Here is a 20,526-nt window from a genome sequence, read left to right as displayed (position 1 = left end):
TGAGTAACTCGAGACTTACTCGGCATCTGCGATCAGTTCAGTGCTTGTCGTTCCTGGTTTGACGTCACAAACACACCCAGCGTTCGCCCAGACACTCCTCCGTTTCTCCAGCCACTCCCGCGTTTTTCCCAGAAACTGTAGCGTTTTTTCACACACTCCCATAAAACGGCCAGTTTCCGCCCAGAAACACCCACTTCCTGTCAATCACATTACGATCACCAGAACGAAGAAAAAATCGTGAGTAAAATTCCTAACTGCATAGCAAATTTACTTGGCGCAGTCGCAATGCGGACATTGCGCATGCGCACTAAGCGGAAAATCGCTGCGATGCGAAGAAATTTACCGAGCGAACAACTCGGAATGACCCCCATTGTTTTTCATTGCATGTGCGTTTAATGAAAGGTAATCAGAGCTTTTTTGCATATTTCTACCACTATTACTTTTGTACAGAGGCGGATCCAGAAGAAAATGATAGGGGGGGCACCATGGAAGGGGCAAGTACATTTGCGTGCGGCTTCGGTGCATGTGAGGTGGCGCTTCTTATACAATGCCCACAGTTGTAGCGCTCATTATGCAATGTCCACTGGTAGTGCCCCTTATATAGACCCCATAGTAGTGGTGCCCCTTATGCAATGCCCGTATTGCCCCCAGTAGTAGTGTTGCCTGTAGTAATGCCCCCAGTCATTTAGCGCCCTAGTAGTTATGCCCCCAGTGGTAATGCCCCTGCAGTTATGACCCCAGTAGTTTACCCCCGCCCCCTTTAGTTTAGCCTCCCAGTGGTAATGCCCTCAGTAGTTTGCCTGCTTGTAGTTTAGCCACCAGTAGTAATGCCCCCCTGTAGTTTGCCCCATTGTAGTTTAGCCCCTGTAGTTATGCCCCCCTTGTAGTTTAGCCCCCAGTAGTAATGCCCCCAGTAGTTTGGCCCCTGTAGTTATCCCCCAGTAGTTTGGCCCCTGTAGTTATGCCCCCAGTAGTTTGGCCCCCCTGTAGTTTAGCCCCCAAGTAGTAATGCCCCTGTAGTTAAGCCGCCAGTAGTAATGCCCCTGTAGTTACGCCGCCAGTAGTAATGCCCTCCTGTAATATGCCCCCAGTAATAATGTCCCCCCGTAGTTTGCCCCCAGTAGATGCCCCCCAGTAATAATGTCCCCCAGTAGTTTGCCCCCAGTAGATGCCCCCCATTAATAATGTCCTTCAGTAGTTTGCCCCCAGTAGTAATGCCCCCTAGGAGTTTGCCCCCAATATATGACCCCCCAGTAGTAATGCCCCCAGTAGATGCCCCCCAGTAATAATGCCCTCAGTAGATGGCCCCCAGTAAAAATGTCCCCCAGTAGTAATGCCCCCAATAGATGATCCCCCAGTAGTAATGCCCCAGTAGATGCCCCCCAGTAATAATGCCCCCAGTAGTTTGCCCCCAGTAGTAATACCCCCCAGTAGTAATGCTCCCTGTTGATGTCCCCCCAGTAGTAGTGTCCCCCCGTAGTTTGCCCCCAGTAGATGCCCCCGCTGCACTAAGGAAGAAAAAAAATCATACTTACCGAGCCCCGTTCCCGCTTCCAGACCGCTGGAACTTGGACTTCATTACATCCCGGCCATAATGTTCAGTGGTATGTTGGTAGATACTGCCTATAAATTGCTTCTGGGTGCTACAATAGGTGTCTCTTAAAAAAAGCATCCAATGGTGGAAATTTACCAAGGTCCCGATTCCATTCGAGTTTGCTTTTTTTTTCCTAAGTGCCATCTTGAGAATTTACTAAACACAAATCTCTGCAGTGTTGGGGATATTCGTATTGAGATACACTGCCGACCACACAAATACGAATCAATAGACCATCGGTCACACGCGGCTGTTATTTTATACAACACGGTAATTTACTAAGAATTCATATTCTCAATCACTACCGACAATAGCCAAACACTGCTGGGAAAGCATGGAATTCGAATAGAAATGGAGCTTTCAAATAGAATCCTGGTCTGCGGCTAACCGCAAGGTTAATTGAGGTCACGCACAAGAGTGACCTTAATTAACCTTGCGGTTAGCTGCAGACCGCAACTTTCCCACCATAGACTATATTGGAGGACCGCGATCCTCCATTATAGCCTATGCGCTCTGCCTGATTGACAGGCCAGGAGCACACAGCCAATCAGGAGAGCGCAATGACGTGGTGCTCCCTGATTGGCTACCAGGTCCTCTATTGACAGCAGTCACGGGGGAGTCCCGGAATTTGGGGAAAGGGGATCCATGTGTAAACATGGATCCCCTTTAGTGGCATGGACTGGGTGTTTTGTGGTTTGATATTTTTAACCCTGTGGATGCCAACATGGACAGAAGAGGACCGATCTTCACTGGATTATAGGTGAGTATTTTGTTGGTTTTTTTTACAGGTACCCCATGGATTCTACGTTGACAAGGGACCGATGGGCTCCGTGGGACACTAGGTAAGTATGTGTGAGTGTGTAAGTGTGCATGTTTGCGTAAGTAAACTTGTACTATCATGGTGTGTGTGTTGTGTTTTTTGTTGGGTATTTCTTTTGCTGTAGAACTACAGGTACCAGTGGGCCCTTTAATTCCCCGCATGCTGGTACTTGTGGTTCTCCAAGTACCAGCACGCGGAGAGGCTTGCTGGGACTTCTAGTTCCACAGCAAAAGACAATGGAGGTCATTCCGAGTTGATCGTAGCTGTGCTAAATTTAGCACAGCTACGATCATCTTCCCTGACATGCGGGGGACACCCAGCACAGGGCTAGCCCACCCCGCATGTCAGTGCCGCCCCCCCCCCCCCCCCGCAGAAGTGCAAAGGCATCGCACAGCAGCGATGTCTTTGCACTTCAAGAGTAGCTCCCGACCAGCGCAGCTTTAGTGTGCTGGCCGGGAGTTACTCCTCGCTCCCCGGCCCGCAGCGGCTGTGTGTGACGTCACGCAGCTGCTGCGGCCTGCCCCCCATTCGGTCCGGCCATGCCTGCGTTGGCCGGACCGCACCTACGAAATGGCGGGCAAACGCCACCGTTCCGCCCCCTCCCGCCCATCGACTGCCTCTGCCTGTCAATCAGGCGGAGGCAATCGCAGCCCTGCTATGGGCTTCAGCCGTCTGGCATGCGCCGGTGCACTATGGCGCCAGCGCATGCGCAGTAGAGACCAGTTCGCTAGGCTGCAGCAGCGAACGAACGGGTCAGAATGAACCCCAGAATTCTATTTTTTACACACTTGTGGCTATCAGCCCCGCACCCACCACCCAGGGGTGCTGGGGACAGCCTGGGCTTCACTCCTGGCCCTTGGGTGCCCGGAGAGGGGGACCCCATGAACCCCGGCCGGGGGGGGGGGGGGTAATGCCATGGCCACAGGGACCAACATAAATGTGTCCCCCGGCATTATGTCCCTGGCTAGTGGAGGCCAGAGCTGGTTTAAAAAATACAGGGGACCCCTACTTCTTTTGTCCCCCGTATTTTTGGAATCAGGACCAGACTAAAAGCCCAGTGCTGGTTGTATAAATACTGGGGAACCCTACGCAATTTCCCCCTGGTATTTTAACAACCAGGACTGTCTCAAAGAGCCTGTGGCTGGTTATGCTTAAGAAGGGAGACCCCACGCAATTTTTTTTAATGATTTTTAACTCTTTCATAACACTGTACACAATGAAGCCCTGCACGGATCTCACTGATCCGGCCGGGCTTCATTGTGTTAAGTCCTGCAGTGTTTTACTATTCTCTCCCATAAAACACTGCCGGCAATACATATTTCATTGACATCGGTGAACTTGTATTGAAAAAACACAGTAGTTTAGTAAATTACCGTGTTTTTTCTCAAAAAGTTGCAATCTCACACTGCCGATTTCAGCCAAGATTGATCTTGTCTGAAATCGGCAGAAATACGAATGTTAGTAAATATACACCAATATCTGTTGTAGCATAACAGGCTTAACGAGAGGGGAGTACATCTGTACCAGGCCCCAAGGTTCCGATGTGCCCCAACCATTCAAAGGACATACGAGTATTTCATTTAGAACCACGCTGTTTCGGTGTAACAATAGGAGCAAATGTATAGTTAAGTAAAGTTCTTCTTCCCTTCGGTGTCACAGCAGCCAGTGTCCAGCATCCATCAGGAATTGTTGAACGAATGGTACAGATTTTATATGCTGAGGATGACATTAGTTATAGGGGGAGATGTACAGTACTACGCAGTGAAAAGAGTGGAGAAGTGAGCCAATGGAGAAGTTTCCCATATCACTGAAGTAACATTTATAGGCCCAGATTTATCAAGCCTTGGGGAGTGATAAATTGCACATTGATAAAATACCAACCAATCACCTCTTAACTGCCATGTTACAGGCTGTGTTTGAAAAATGACAGTTAGGAGCTGATTAGTTGGTAGTTTATCACCGTGCTATTTATCACTCTCCAAGGCTTGATAAATCTGGGCCGCGATTTGCATACTATAAAATTATACAGAGCACCTGGCTCACTTCTCTTCTCACAGCTTAGTACATCTCCCCCTAAGGGGCCTATTTATCACCATCCGCATCCAGGATGCGGATGACAGGTGATAAAATCGCCCAAACTCGCACTGCGAAAATTGATTACATCGCAGGGATGTATCAATTATCGCATGCAGGGACAGAGCTTGCGGCCAAGCTCTCCCCCAGCAATGCCTCTTAGCAGCATCATCAGGGTATTTTTCGTAAAAAATACCCCGATGTCCTGCTGCGCATGCGCAGCCCCCGCATTGACATCGCCGCTACTGCCGCCCACGGTCATGACTACCCCGCGCACCGCGGTTTCCCCCCCAGAAGATCAATATACTCACCTATCCAGGGAGCTAGAACGTGCTGCTTCAGGAGGCTGCCAGGCGTCGGGTCCTTCTCCTGCGCTGTGACCCCCGATGCTGTAAAGTGCGCTGCCATTTTGCAGCGTCACTTTACTACACGGGGTCACAGCGCAGCATATGTGGGACCCGGCGCCCGGCAGAGCTCACCGGAGCAGCGGACACCGGCTACCTGGACAGGTATGTTTTTTGTTTGTTTTTTAACACTGTGATCAGCTTGTGTGACACACATAGCTGATCACTCTGCCGGGTCCCCGCTCAGCTTTCTCTGTCAGGGGCAGAGAAAGCTGGGCAAAAGGATGCTTATCGCAGTGCAGCATTGTGAACTCGCCAACCTGAGCTGGCGAGATTATTACAGGGCACACTGCGGTATTTCTTTTTCAGCCACTAGGGGTCACTGGAGTACTCTTGGGATATGGACGGGCTTTAGCAGGACAGGCACTGAAAATTTAAATTTAGTAACTCTCCTCCCCCCTCCATACTCCCATAGTACCTGTGTTTTTTCGGTGCTCACAGGAGTGACAGCACGAGTGGATTCCTCCACACATACTTTTTTTTTTCATAATATTTTTTCTACTTCAGCAGATCCCTTCCCAGCTTAGCAATAAGCGTGGGTCCGGGATAGTGCACGCTGCAAGGAAGCAGCTAATGGCGTGTCGGTGCTCAGAAAAGGAGCACCCTCACAGCCACAAGCAGCTCAGTCTCTGACCTGCAGGAAAGGCGGGACGGAGCTTACAGCAGAAGCCCCGTCATAGCCCCTCACTACAGGAGATCAGGTATGCTGGGGGGACAAGGCGGTCAGCTCACGCTGCCGCCCCGCTGTGTGGGGAAAGTGCTGGCTTATATGCGCCGCCCGCCCCCGCTGCTCAGAAGTAAGGCACCAGCACTAGCGCTCAAAGCCGCCCACCAGAGCCGTCCCATCCGCCGCTCAGAGCCGCCCCACCCGCGCGCCAGAGTCGCCGGCCGCACCCACGGCCACTCGCAATGTCGCTCCCCGCACCGCCGCTCCCCGGCTCTATACAACGCGCTCCCCGGCTCCCTGCCAACCACTTTCCGGCTCCCTGCACCCGCTCCCATCCGCTAGGAGACGGAGCTCAAGGGGGGGAGCAGAGGGGAGCAGAGGGGGGAGAAGTCTGTCCTCAGAGGCAACGCAGCTGCAGGGAGGGGGGGGGGGGAGTGTATGCCGATAGCAGCATCAGCAATATAGCAAGGCTGCATGGGTTCACAAGGAATATTGCATAGGCTGTTAAACCTATATTAACAGGGTTAGTTACAGATTATGAATGTGTATAGACACATATTAATACCCTGCAATGTGATTATGACTGTAAGCATGGCATGGGGCCATTTTAACCATGCTTCCTGTTTCTTCCTGTTTATGATTCCAGAATGTTCCTGTCCTACAACACTACTCCACCGGATGGCGCAGGGGTGTTAGTGGGAATTTTGGATCAGGTTTCTTATAGTCTGGCCACGTGCACTGCACTTTGGCCATATACACACCTTAGTAACAATTTTACTGAGTCGTGGGATTTGTCTGTCTTTGTCTATTGTGTTGTCTGGTTACATAATGAGTAAGGCACCAGCTAAAACAAAAAAGCAGTTTCACTGCAATGTCTGTAAGAGTGTGTTACCGGATGGTTCTACCACATGCACAGTATGTTTTGTAAATACAACCACAAATACCATTTCAGCTCTGATTTCATCTCCGATTGCATCTCCTGACCCTCAATGGGCAATACTAGCGGATGTAATGGCTGGGTTGCAATCAGAATTGGCCGCCGTGCGACAGGAGCGAGAAGCAGCAAGATCTGAGTCTCGGGTGAGACCGCCAGAAATACCAGAGGGGTCTCAGCCCTTGCAAAGGTCCAAGTCTAGTTCGGGTCACAAAGATAGTTTTAATTTGTCTTATAAATTACCAGTTTCTGCTACGCTGTTTTCTGACGATTCTATGCCAGACCTCACTTCGCAAGATGAGCATGAGGAGGGTGAATTGGACCAGCAGTCAGATAGTGAGGATATTGACAGCCCGGGCATTGATAATCTCAACAAACCACCACCCATCGTCAGGACGCTAAGCCCACCGACAAGCCAGTGGCATGACGGGCTTCCAGCCCATCTCGGATCTTCAGTTGTGGAGGCACGCCTTCAGACTTTCCATTTGGTGTGTTTCCAGACATCCACAGATGGGTGGATCCGTAATTTAGTGTTAAAAGGGTACAAAATAGAGTTCGACTATCTCCCACCAGTGCGGTTTTTCAAGACAGGACTGCCGGTGTCAGAAAACAAGAAGGCAGTTCTGCAAATCACAATTCAGTCTCTGCTAGGTTCAGCAGTTTTGATTCCAGTCCCTGTTCACCAACAAGGTCAGGGTTATTATTCCAGTCTTTTTGTAGTCCCAAAGCCGGATGGCTCAGTCAGACCAATATTGAACCTAAAGGGTCTCAATCAGTATGTCACTTACTACAGATTCAAGATGGAATCCCTGCGATCAGTAATTTCAGGTTTAGAGCCACAGGAATTCATGATTGCGCTGGATCTCAAGGATGCGTACTTACACATTCCAATTTGGCCACCGCATCAGAGGTACTTAAGGTTTGCGGTAACGCAAAACCATTACCAATTTCAGGCTCTACCGTTTGGCCTCTCGTCAGCGCCTCGGGTATTCACCAAAGTGATGTCTGTGATGATAGCTCATCTCAGATCCCTGGGAGTGATAATAGTTCCGTACTTGGACGATCTGCTCATTAAAGCTCCGTCTCAACAGATACTCCTCCAACATGCCTTGCTGACATACAATGTGCTAGTTCAGCACGGTTGGATTGTCAACTTCAAGAAATCAAATCTGATTCCGTCTCAACGACTTCAATTCCTAGGAATGATTCTCGATATGGTGAATCAAAGAATTTACCTGCCAGAACAGAAGGTAGAGTATTCGTCCTCTGGTACAGTTAGTGCTCAAACCACGCACAGTCTCGGTACACTTGTGCATTCGACTGTTAGGGAAGATGCTGGCGGCTTTCGAAGTGCTTCAGTTCGGAAGATTTCACTCACGTCCTTTTCAACTGGATGTTCTCGCACCGTGGTCAGGCTTGCATCTGCAGGTTCACCAGATGGTGCGGTTGTCTCCACGGGCCAGAGTATCTCTACTCTGGTGGCTCAAAGTACACAGTCTCACTGCAGGGAAACGGTTCGGCGTCTGTAATTGGATAATTCTAACGACGGATGCGAGTCTCAGAGGTTGGGGAGCTGTTATCCAAAATTGTCAGCTCCAGGGTCTCTGGGCAGGAAAGATTGCTGTCTATAAATGTCCTGGAACTCCAGGCAATTTACAACGCGCTGCGACAAGCAGTGCACATGCTCCGGTCTCAGACTGTCCAGGTGCAGTCAGACAACAATGCGACGGTAGTCGCGTACATCAACTAACAAGGAGGAACGAGAAGCCGCATGGCCATGCGAGAAGTAGCTCGAATCCTCAATTGGGCCGAGCATCACCAAGTGATATTGTCGGTGGTATTCATTCCGGGAGTAGACAACTGGGAGGCGGTTTATCTCAGCCGTCGGGATTTTCATACAGGAGAATGGGCATTAAATCCAGAGGTGTTGCACATGTTGGTCCAGAGGTGGGGTTACCCACAGGTGGACCTGATGGCGTCTCACCAAAATCACCAAACACCCCAGTATGTGTTCAGAATGTGAGATCCAAAAGCAGTGGCAGTGGATGCTCTCACGATCGTGTGGCCGTACAGCCTTGTGTATCTGGTTCCACCATTTCCGCTGCTTCCTCTGTTGCTAAAACGGATCAAATGAGAGACCACCACAGTCATACTAGTGGCGCCTCATTGGCCACGGAGAGCATGGTTCTCGGATCTCCAAGGACTACTCGCAGACGATCCTTGGCCGCTCCCATTACGTCCAGACCTGTTTCAACAGGGTCCCTTCCTTTACCCCGATTTAGCGCGGCTGCGTTTGACAGGGTGGCTGTTGAGACTGTCCTCTTAAGAAGAGAGGGCATTCTGGAATCGGTTATACCAACCATGTTATGTGCTAGGAAGCCAGTTGCGGCAGCACATTATCACAGAATTTGGCATGCCTATATAGGTTGGTGTGAAGCTCGGATGTTTGCGACATCATCTTTCAGGTTATCCCGCCTTTTGTTATTTTTACAGACGGGGTTGGATGGAGGACTACGTTTATCTACACTAAAGGTGCAGGTCTCTGCCTTGTCAATTTACTTTCAAAGGCGTTTGGCTCTTTTGCCGACTGTACACACCTTTCTGCAAGGTGTCCTCAGAGTACAACCTCCATTTATACCACCTACAGTGCCATGGGACTTGAATTTGGTTTTAGATTTTTTACAGTCTTCATATTTTGAACCCTTACAAGTGGATGTTAAGTTTCTCACTTGGAAAACAATTTTTCTCCTAGCCTTAGCTTCGGCAAGGCGTGTTTCAGATTTGGGTGCCTTGTCATGCAAGCCACCGTATTTGGTGTTTCATGATGACAGAGCGGAACTTCGGACGAATCCCGCTTTCCTGCCAAAGGTAGTGTCATCTTTTCACATCAATCAACCAATAGTAGTTCCTGTGTTATCAGAAGATTCAGGAACTTCAGCTACTTTGGATGTGGTACGCGCACTACGCGTTTATGTAGCCCAAACGTCTACAGTTTGTAAGACGGATACATTGTTTGATCTCTATGATGCTGTCAAGATGGGTTGGCCAGCTTCCAAGCAGACTTTATCCAGATGGATTAAACTGACCATACGTCAGGCTTACCTTCATGCTAGGCTACAGCCGCCTATATCAGTTACAGCTCATTCCACACGTTCTGTGGGAACTTCATGGGCAGCAAGTCGTGAGGCTTCTACGACGCAGCTTTGCCGTGCGGCTACATGGTCATCAGTGCACACGTTTGTGCGCTTTTACAAGTTTGATACGTTTGCGGCATCAGCATCCAGCTTTGGCCGCCTAGTGTTACAGGTGCCAAACCGCTCTCCCACCCAAGGGGGAACCTTTGGTACGTCCCAAGAGTACTCCAGTGACCCCTAGTGGATGAAAAAGAAAATAGGATTTTGGTATTTACCAGATAAATCCTTTTCTTTGAATCCATAGGGGGCACTGGATGCCCACCCAGAGCAGTTTTACCTGTGTTGTGGTAAGTTCAGTGGATCTTATGGTAACACATTCTCACCAACTTGTTCAAATGTTCAGGTTATATCAGTTATGGTGTCAACTGTTTAGTTGTCCGTTACGTTATGTGTGTGTCAACCTTATTGTTGTCCGTTATGTTATAATGTTATATGTAATTCTCCATTGTTCATCTTCTCTATCGCTCCTGTTCGGCTCAGTAAAAAACCCTGAGGTACTATGGGAGTATGGAGGGGGGGAGTAGAGTTACTAAATTTAAATATTCATTGCCTGTCCTGCTAAAGTCTGTCCATATCCCATGAGTACTCCAGTGCCCCCTATGGATTCAAAGAAAAGGATTTATCTGGTAAGTACCAAAATCCTATTTTTTTTTAACATTTTTTTTTTTTTGTAAATTCTGCCACATCACATTTCCCATTGTAAGTATGGGGAATGCAATGTGGCTTACTAAAAAAAAGTGAATTAAAGGGTTTGGAGTAGTTTTTCATGAAAACTGCTCCAAATGCCCTTTAATACATTCAGGTGATACTAAAATAATGTGAAAAAGGTGTGAAAACACCCTTATTCACATTATTTTAGTAAAAATAACGTTAATAAATAGACCCCTAAGTCTGGTAAGTTATGAGTGGGGAAGGGGTATCAGTGTCTGGGCCTCACTATTTTTTTTTGCCAACATAATAGGGTCTTAGCCAATGTTATACCAGGAACACCCACCTAGTGATGTGTCCTTATACACCACCTGGCCTTAATACACCATGCTGAGCGAGACACCCGGTACAAATGAGCCGCTAGGTCCTCTTTCACCCGAAAATGTGTCTTAGTCGCAATGTAACTAAGACGCACTAAGTTGCGGCTACTGTATATTGTAGCACTTTGTATGCAGATTCAGACTGAGTCGCACAAAGATATACAAGTGTCACATATCAGATCACTTAGTGCTGTCTCCTGGTGCGTCCTTGTCGCATCGTATTGCGACTAAGGTGCATTTTTGGGAGAAGAAGAAGCAAAAAAAAAAAAAAATGAGTGCAAGCAGCGTTGCACAGTACCTGGATGCTGAGAGGGGCTGTTTGGTACAACTGTAGCAATAGTGTCTGAGGACACATCTGTAAATCCAGTCCTGTATATATGAGGATAACGTCATGGATATTTTGTTTTTCTCCTATTTAGAGACACTGGGGGATATTCAATTCTTTGAAAAGTCGGTTGGATGTCTGTTTTTCCTGTCTGTTAGCTAGGAAAAAACAGACAACCAACTGACTTTTCAAACAATTGAATACCCCCCACTGTGATCCTCTCTATACCTCAATCTTTCTTTCCTAATCAAACAGGAGCTTGGATCTGGGCAGGTAATGGCATGTCTTGCAGTCCTATAGGTGAAATGTAAACTCTGTTGCTGTGTATATAAATCATCATTCCTCTAAATAGCTGTCGGATATCCCTACCAGGATGGCCTGGGGCTATATTATATCCCCGGCTTTTGTGTGACTGCTGAAAGGGGACAAGGTCACAATTCATGGGGGTGTGGCCTCACGGCACATCCCCGTATCTCTATATGCTGGATGGCCAAGCAGAGTGTTGTGAGGCTGCTTTGCTCGGCAGAGCCCATCTCTCTGTGTATCTGGACTGGCCCATCACACTAATGGCCCTTCTGGCATTTTCCAGAAAGCCATGTGCGCCGTCCAGCCCTGATCCCTACTGTCTGACACTGCTCTTAATGCACGTGAGGCAAGTTGAACACAACTCCGTGTCACATGCCTACAAAAAGAGTTACACCATACGCATCTTTGCAAGTGGAGTGTCCCTATTTGTAGGCCTGGTTTATTTAATACCCGTCCTCCTCATCACTTGCAGGAGCCACATCCTTGGTGCAAAAGATGCAATATGAGTATGCTTGCGGCCACCACCGCGCAGCCCGCAATTCCGTCCACCTCCTCTGACCTTCGCCTGCATGAGAACGCGTCGTTACAGGCCAGGTATACTGCCTCCATCGCAAGTGGAGATGCTAATGAAATGGGTGGAACTCTGCATACTTCGTGCTTGCATGCGCTTAGGGGGTCATTCCGAGTTGTTCGCTCTGTATTTTTTTCTCGCAACGGAGCGATTAGTCGCTAATGCGCATGCGCAATGTCCGCAGTGCGACTGCGCCAAGTAAATTTGCTATGCAGTTTGGTATTTTACTCACGGCATTACGAGGTTTTTTCTTCGTTCTGGTGATCGTAATGTGATTGACAGGAAGTGGGTGTTTCTGGGCGGAAACTGGCCGTTTTATGGGTGTGTGCGAAAAAACGCTACCGTTTCTGGGAAAAACGCGGGAGTGGCTGGAGAAACGGAGGAGTGTCTGGGCGAACGCTGGGTGTGTTTGTGACGTCAAACCAGGAACGACAAGCACTGAACTGATCGCACTGGCAGAGTAAGTCTCGAGCTACTCAGAAACTGCACAGAGAAGTCTTTTTGCAATATTGCGAATCTTTCGTTCGCAATTTTGATAAGCTAAGATTCACTCCCAGTAGGCGGCGGCTTAGCGTGTGCAAAGCTGCTAAAAGCAGCTTGCGAGCGAACAACTCGGAATGACCCCCTTAGTTCTGAAGCATGCTATATGCCAACAGATGCAAGAAACGCTCTGCATAAGGATCATAAAGCTCTGCTAAGTATATCTATCGAGCACTTGTATTTTACCATAAATAATTCTTTGCTATTTATACATCTCCTATTCATAAAAGGTTTATCACGTATTTCTTACAGTTTAAGATCACTGTCTTTGTTCTTTGTAATGTGTGACAGTGGGGATATAAGGTGTCCTTTCTATTTGGTGTCTCATTGTCACGGTCACTGCTGGAACTGTAGCTAACTCTTTAAGTACAGCATTCAGAACATTTTTTTCCCCATTCAGGTTTACAGAACCAGAGCCCATTGCAGATAACACAATTGTCGCAACCTTGAATTGTCATGATCCAGATGTCCCACCAGATGCTCTGGAATATCGCCCGCAGGGTGGGCCGCTTGGGGCAGGTAGACTTTTCAAGCAGATGGTGGACAGTCCAAATGTTATACAGGTGAGAAGACTGCTTGCCCCAGTTATATATCACTTTGTATCTCAGTGAGCAGTGTGACTTAGCATGAGTTTAATTTTTAAGTTTTTGCAGCAACACAGCTGACACAATGGGCCTAATTTATGTTTTTACGCAATGGGCGATTATCATGCAGCGGAGCAATTACCAGCCAACTGCGCATGTACTGCGATTGCAATGTGTATTGCAATGTGTAAGGATTGACAGGAAGTGACCGTTTGGAGGTGTTAGTGAAGAGTTTATGGTAAGTGGTTGGGAAAACTCAGGCATGTCATGGCGCGTCATAAAGATGGCGTTACCCACTGGGTTCAAGCTCCGGAATGTATCGCATTCCTAATCTTGGTACATATGGAAATGTGGGCTAAACTCAGAAAATGTGATTTTCTAAGTTTTGGCTGCATTTTGTGCTTAGTACATCCAACCCAATATGTTGACACCTGTCTCTATTTAAACTTTTGGAAATATGTAAGAAAAAGGGTGTGTATGCCTTTTCCTCTACTATATCTGAAGTGGATCTATATTTCTGGATGCCACTAAAGAAGAGGTGCTTTAAGAGAGGAGGGGACTCATGTGTAGGCGACGATAAGGGCTCCTCCTCTTCGGCGGTGCATTAGAATCTGGCATATTGCCAGAGCCTATTGAGCATGCGGAGGTCTCCAGGAACACATCTCTAATGCACATGTGCGAATCCCAGGGAAAATGGCCACAGCTGCCATTTTCTCATTGTTTTCCGCAGGTCTGCAGCCAGTGCCGAGCCAACTGATATGGGTGAGGGGTGTGGGCTCCCCTAGAGCCAGGGGCCCATGTGCACCGCACACCTTCCACCCATTATAGATACGCCAGTGGACTAAAGGAAGCACCGCAAAAGTTGACAAAGTTGTGAGTGGCATATACAGATGTATATTTATAGAAGCATGGGCGCATCAAAAGAGGATGAGGCCTGTATGTAGCCTCGGTCCAGGCCCTCTCCTCTCTAGCCGGCAGAGCAATAGACTATAGGCACTTGGATCACTATGAGACCGTCTAGTGTGCATGCGCAGGTCTCTAGGAAAATGGTGCAGCGACCATTTTCCAAGTGGTTTTCTTACAGCGACCATTTTCCAAGTGGTTTTCCTACCCCAAAATGCTGGGGAAATGGTCGCCGTGCCATTTTTCTGGTGGTTTCTGCAAACATGGGACTCCATAGTGTAAGTATTGTGTGCGGTGTGGGCCCCCCTGGACACCGGGGGCCGCCCACTGCAATTGCATCTGTTGCGTAGGGTGCCGCATGATTGCAGAAACATTGCTAATATAGTCGCACATTGGGTCGCTACGCAGAGCCTGAGTGCCTCTGAAGATGCGCAGGCTGAGCTGCTCTAATATACGCACGCCCAGAAAATGCAATCAGCCAAGATACTTCTGGGGTCGCCCGACCGCTCTCTGCTACCACTCCCAAATGCTGACTTCCTGATAACACAATTGTCGCAACCTTGAATTGTCATGATCCAGATGTCCCACCAGATGCTCTGGAATATCGCCCGCACAGTGGGCCACTTGGGGCAGGCAGACTTTTCAAGCAGATGGTGGACAGTCCAAATGTTATACAGGTGAGAAGACTGCTTGCCCCAGTTATATATCACTTTGTATCTCAGTGAGCAGTGTGACTTAGCATGAGTTTAATATTTAAGTTTTTGCAGCAACACAGCTGACACAATGGGCCTAATTTATGTTTTTACGCAATGGGCGATTATCATGCAGCGGAGCAATTACCAGCCAACTATGCATGTACTGCGATTGCAATGTGTATTATGTGTAAGGATTGACAGGAAGTGACCGTTTGGAGGTGTTAGTGAAGAGTTTATGATAAGTGGTTGGGAAAACTCAGGCATGTCCTGGCGTGTCATAAAGATGGCGTTACCCACTGGGTTCAAGCTCGCTGTGACCGCACTCGCCAATCACTCACTGTGCGTGTGCACTGCGGCTCATATGCAAGCACGCTGCGAAAACATTGATCGATATGTGTACAACCGCCAATTTGTGTCCGCCCCTGATTGACCCCCACACCGCACCCATTATAGAAACATACAGGTATGTGTAAATTTTCCCTGTTTGGTAAATATTAGAGATGAGCGGATTCGGTTTTACTCGGATTTACTCGAGTAAAACCGAATCCGCTCATCTCTTGTAAATATATATTTCTTTGAATAGGAGAAAAGTCAGAAGATTGCCATCTCCTGGAATAAGCTGCCGGTATATGACAGCTGACAAACCAAATGTAAAAATACAAACTCCTTCACAGAACAGATAGTATGCTGCAACCAACTCCTCGCTGGTTTTTTCATCAGTAATTCACAAAAGTGTCAGTAACTCCTGCAACCTGCATCAAACCTGTTCTCGATCTCTCTCAGAGGGGTAAATTTACTAAGGTCCCGATTTTGACCGAGATGCCGTTTTTTCATCAAAGTGTCATCTCGGTAATTTACTAAGCACTAATCACGGCAGTGATGAGGGCATTCGTAATTTTTTGCAAGTCCAAGAAAAAAATTACGAATGAATACACCATCGGTCAAAACGCGGCTGTTTAAGTATGAATCTCGGTAATTTACTAAGAAGTGCAAAGCAAAAAACAAACAAACACTGCCGTGAAAAATTACAACTCGTAAAAAAGTGCTAAAAAAAAAACAGACCTGCTTTTTTAATCCGTGATTGTATAGGCATGCAGGGATCCATGAGATCCGTGCATGTATATCAGTGGGAAGGGGTGGGAAAGTGGTTATTTTCTTTAAAAAAATTGCGTGGGGTCCCCCCTCCTAAGCATAACCAGCCTCGGGCTCTTTGAGCCGATCCTGGTTGCAGAAATAAAGCCCGAGGCTGTCCCCCCCCATCCAATGGGCTGCGGATGGGGAGGCTGATAGCCTTTTGTGATAATGAAAAGATATGGGCCCTCATTCCGAGTCGTTCGCTCGGTATTTTTCATCGCATCGCAGTGAAATTCCGCATAGTGCGCATGCGCAATATTCGCACTGCGACTGCGCCAAGTAACTTTACTATGAAGAAAGTATTTTTACTCACGGCTTTTTCATCGCTCCGGCGATCGTAATGTGATTGACAGGAAATGGGTGTTACTGGGCGGAAACACGGCGTTTTAGGGGCGTGTGACTGAAAACGCTACCGTTTCCGGGAAAAACGCAGGAGTGGCCGGAGAAACGGTGGGAGTGCCTGGGCGAACGCTGGGTGTGTTTGTGACGTCAACCAGGAACGACAAGCACTGAACTGATCGCACAGGCAGAGTAAGTCTGAAGCTACTCTAAAACTGCTACGAGGTTTGTGATCGCAATATTGCGAATACATCGGTCGCACTTTTAAGAAGCTAAGATACACTCCCAGTAGGCGTAGGCTTAGCGTGTGTAACTCTGCTACATTCGCCTTGCGAGCGATCAACTCGGAATGAGGGCCATTGTTTTTAGTAGCAGTACTACAAGGCCCAGCAAGCCTCCCCCGCATGCTGGTACTTGGAGAACCACAAGTACCAGCATGCGACGGAAAAACGGGCCCGCTGGTACCTGTAGTACTACTACTAAAAAAATACCCAAAAAAACACAAGACACACACACCGTGAAAGTAAAGATTTATTACATACATGCACACAAACATACATACATACTTACCTTATGTTCACACGCAGGTCGGTCCTCTTCTCCAGTAGAATCCAAGGGGTACCTGTTGAATAAATTCTACTCACCAGATCGCGGGTCCCAGGGTCCTCGGGGCATCCATTTGTAATCCACGTACTTGCATAAAATAACAAAACGGAAAGCCGAGCCACGAACTGAAAGGGGCCCCATGTTTTCACATGGGACTCCTTTCCCCGAATGCCAGAAACCCACTCTGACTGATGTCTAAGTGGGTTTCTTCAGCCAATCAGGTAGCGCCACGTTGTAGCACCCTCCTGATCGGCTGTGTGCTCCTGTACTGTCTGACAGGCGGCACACGGCAGTGTTACAATGTAGCGCCTATGCGCTCCATTGTAACCAGTGGTGGGAACTTTCTGCTCAGCGGTGACGTCACTTTAGGTCAACCGCAGGGCAGAAAGTTCCCACCATTGGTTACAATGGAGCGCATAGGCGCTACATTGTAACACTGCCGTGTGCCGCCTGTCAGTCAGTACAGGAGCACACAGCCGATCAGGAGAGTGCTACAACGTGGCGCTACCTGATTGGCTGAAGAAACCCACTTAGACATCAGTCAGAGTGGGTTTCTGGCATTCGGGGAAAGGAGTCCCATGTGAAAACATGGGGCCCCTTTCAGTTCGTGGCTCGGCTTTCCGTTTTGTTATTTTATGCAAGTACGTGGATTACAAATGGTTGCCCCGAGGACCCTGGGACCCGCGATCTGGTGAGTAGAATTTATTCAACAGGTACCCCTTGGATTCTACTGGAGAAGAGGACCGACCTGCGTGTGAACATAAGGTAAGTATGTATGTATGTTTGTGTGCATGTATGTAATAAATCTTTACTTTCACGGTGTGTGTGTCTTGTGTTTTTTTGGGTATTTTTTTAGTAGTAGTACTACAGGTACCAGCGGGCCCGTTTTTCCGTCGCATGCTGGTACTTGTGGTTCTCCAAGTACCAGCATGCGGGGGAGGCTTGCTGGGCCTTGTAGTACTGCTACTAAAAACAATATCTTTTCATTATCACAAAAGGCTATCAGCCTCCCCATCCGCAGCCCATTGGATGGGGGGGGACAGCCTCGGGCTTCACCCCTGGCCCTTGGGTGGCTGGGGGGGGGACCCCTTGATTGAAGGGGTCCCCACTCCCCCAGGGTACCCCGGCCAGGGGTGACTAGTTGGATTTTTGATGCCACGGCCGCAGGGCACTATATCAAAGTGACCCCCGGCTGTGGCATTATCTGTCCAGCTAGTGGAGCCCGGTGCTGGTTTTAAAAATACGGGGGACCCCTACTCTTTTTGTCCCCCGTATTTTTGGAACCAGGACCAGGCGCAGAGCCCGATGCTGGTTGCTTAAATATGGGGGAACCCCTGTCATTTTTCCCCCCATATTTCTGCAACCAGGATCGGCTCAAAGAGCCCGAGGCTGGTTATGCTTAGGAGGGGGGACCCCACGCAATTTTTTTTAAGGATTTTACAGTGTTTAATTTAAAAAAAATAAAAATAAATGAACCCCAGCACGGATCACACAGATCCGGCCGAGATTCATTGTAAAAAAGTCGGCAGTGTTTTGCTAATCACTGCCGTAAAAAAAAAAAAAAAAAAACACGAATGACATCGACATCGGAACAAAAGAAAAACCCGAATACGGCAGCTTAGTAAATCCGTCGTAACAAATTCAAAAAGTTGCAGTTTTACACTTTCGATGTCATTCGTGATTGAACTTTGACCTGAAACGGGAAAATACGAATGTTAGTAAATTTACCCCAGAGTCGCATACTAATCTGATCCCAAGGTTTGACAGTACTGAATGCCTGCAGCAACACCCAGGGCCTGATTCTGTTCTGGAAGTAAAGCAAAATAAAAGCAAGTAACGTTGTGTCTGGAACAAACCATGCAAGGGAAGGAAATACATTAATATTTTTTTGTGCAGGGTAAATACTGGCTGCTTTTGCATGTAGCCCACACATGTTAGACAGCTTTATTTTTACACTGCAAGTTAGATTTCAGTTTGGACACACCCCACCCAAATCTAACTCTCTCTGCACATGTTACATCTGCCCCACATGATGGCCATCGGTGGGCTTTCCATCGATAGTTGCCTTTGATGGTGCCATCAGCGATAACCATCGATTGCACATAAACCATATATGGTGAACCATCGATGGTTTGAACCACTCAATGGCAGCCGCTGGTCGGGCCGCGGGCCACTCAAAAAATGGGGGTGGGGCTTAGCAGGCTGCCAGGGGTGGGGCTAAGCTCCGTGGCCAGAGGCAGGAAAAAAATATTTGAGTCCACTCAGCCATTAATGACAGAGAACCACTGACTCTTTGAAACAATAGCAAAACCATCGACCATCGGTAGTTAGTCATCAGTGTTTGGCAGCTATCAATAGTCGGTGGCCATTCCTACCACTTGCTTTTTTTTTGCTTTACTTCCAAATCAGAATCAAACCCTTGTCATGATGGCCCGCGCAGTTGCAAGCTTTTATGTAACACTCCAGGCCAAAGCCAGAAATGAACTGGGAAACCATTGGCTAATATCACTTTCAGACATGCATCTAAATTAGAGATGAGCGGGTTCGGTTCTCAGAGAACCGAACCCTACCGAACTTTGCCTTCCGAGCCCAGATCCAAGTCAGGCTCGGGTTTTTACCCACCTGACTCGGAAACCCGAACGCGGCAAAACGTCATCATCCCGCTGTCGGATTCTCGCGGGATTTGGATTCCGTATAAGAAGCCGCCCGTCGCGGCCATTTTCACTCCAGTCTTGGAGTGTGCATTGAGAGGACGTGTCCTCAGTGTTCAGTGTCTGTGTGGGGGCGGGAAAGTGGGGTGGCGAGTCTTGTGCTGTGTTGTGCTGATCAGTCCAGTGTAGTCACTCAGTGTATTGTTGTGCTGCATCAGTCCAGGCAGTCACAGTGGGAGTGTTGGTGTTCTCTGCTGCCGTATATCCAGTGTAGCTGTATAAAGTGGTGCTGTGTTGTGCAGACCAGTGGTAGTGTCCTGTGTCCTCAGTAATTCCAGTCAGTGGCGTAACTACTGCCCCCGCAGTCCTCGCGGTGGCTTGGGGGCGAGGGGCTGCGGGGGCGCCACTGACTTTGCACAGATTGACATGCGGACGAGCGTCCGCATATCAATCTGCGGCCTCCTTCCCTCCGCTGCTGTAAGGAGGGACACGGAGCGCACATCGCGCGCCTCTCCTGTGTCCCTCCCTGGCTCTCCCCCGGCCTGTCTAATAAAGGAAGGGTAGAGTCTATATCGGAGTGGCAGAAGGGACCTTCTGACGGTCCCTTAGCCCACTTGATTCTAGCATCTACCATAAAGGAAGTGCCGTTCGTGAGCTCTGATTGGCTCACGAACCGGCACTTCCTTTATTAGACCGGCAGGAGAGCCAGGAGGGACACAGGAGAGGCGCGCTATGCGCTCCGTGTCCCTCCAACACAAAGGGGGGGGGGAGCAGGCACTGTGGGGGAAGATCTGGCACTGGGGGCATATACCTGGCACTGTGGGGGAAGATCTGGCACTGGGGGCATATACCTGGCACTGTGGGGGAAGATCTGGCACTGGGGGCATATACCCGGCACTGTGGGGGAGGATCTGGCACTGGGGGCATATACCTGGCACTGTGGGGGAAGATCTGGCACTGGGGGCATATACCTGGCACTGTGGGGGAAGATCTGGCACTGGGGGCATATACCTGGCACTGTGGGGGAAGATCTGGCACTGGGGGCATATACCTGGCACTGTGGGGGAAGATCTGGCACTGGGGGCATATACCTGGCACTGTGGGGGAAGATCTGGCACTGGGGGCATATACCTGGCACTGGGGGCATATACCTGGCAC

At 48.7% G+C, this 20,526-nt stretch overlaps 1 protein-coding gene across 3 annotated transcripts in view; it reads left to right on the top strand.

Moving 5' to 3' along the window:
* LOC134958358 (cadherin-related family member 3-like) overlaps positions 1-20,526 on the top strand; it is a 419,058-nt gene that overhangs the window by 215,894 nt on the left and 182,638 nt on the right. For all 3 annotated transcript variants that reach the window (XM_063940905.1, XM_063940906.1, XM_063940907.1), the window contains exon 10: positions 12,857-13,019. In XM_063940905.1, the coding sequence (XP_063796975.1) occupies positions 12,857-13,019 (163 nt within the window). The remainder of the gene's footprint in view (positions 1-12,856; positions 13,020-20,526) is intronic.

The sequence above is a fragment of the Pseudophryne corroboree genome, chromosome 9 (assembly GCF_028390025.1).
Source record: "Pseudophryne corroboree isolate aPseCor3 chromosome 9, aPseCor3.hap2, whole genome shotgun sequence".
NCBI lineage: Eukaryota > Metazoa > Chordata > Amphibia > Anura > Myobatrachidae > Pseudophryne > Pseudophryne corroboree.
This window is presented reverse-complemented; position numbering and strand designations above follow the sequence as displayed.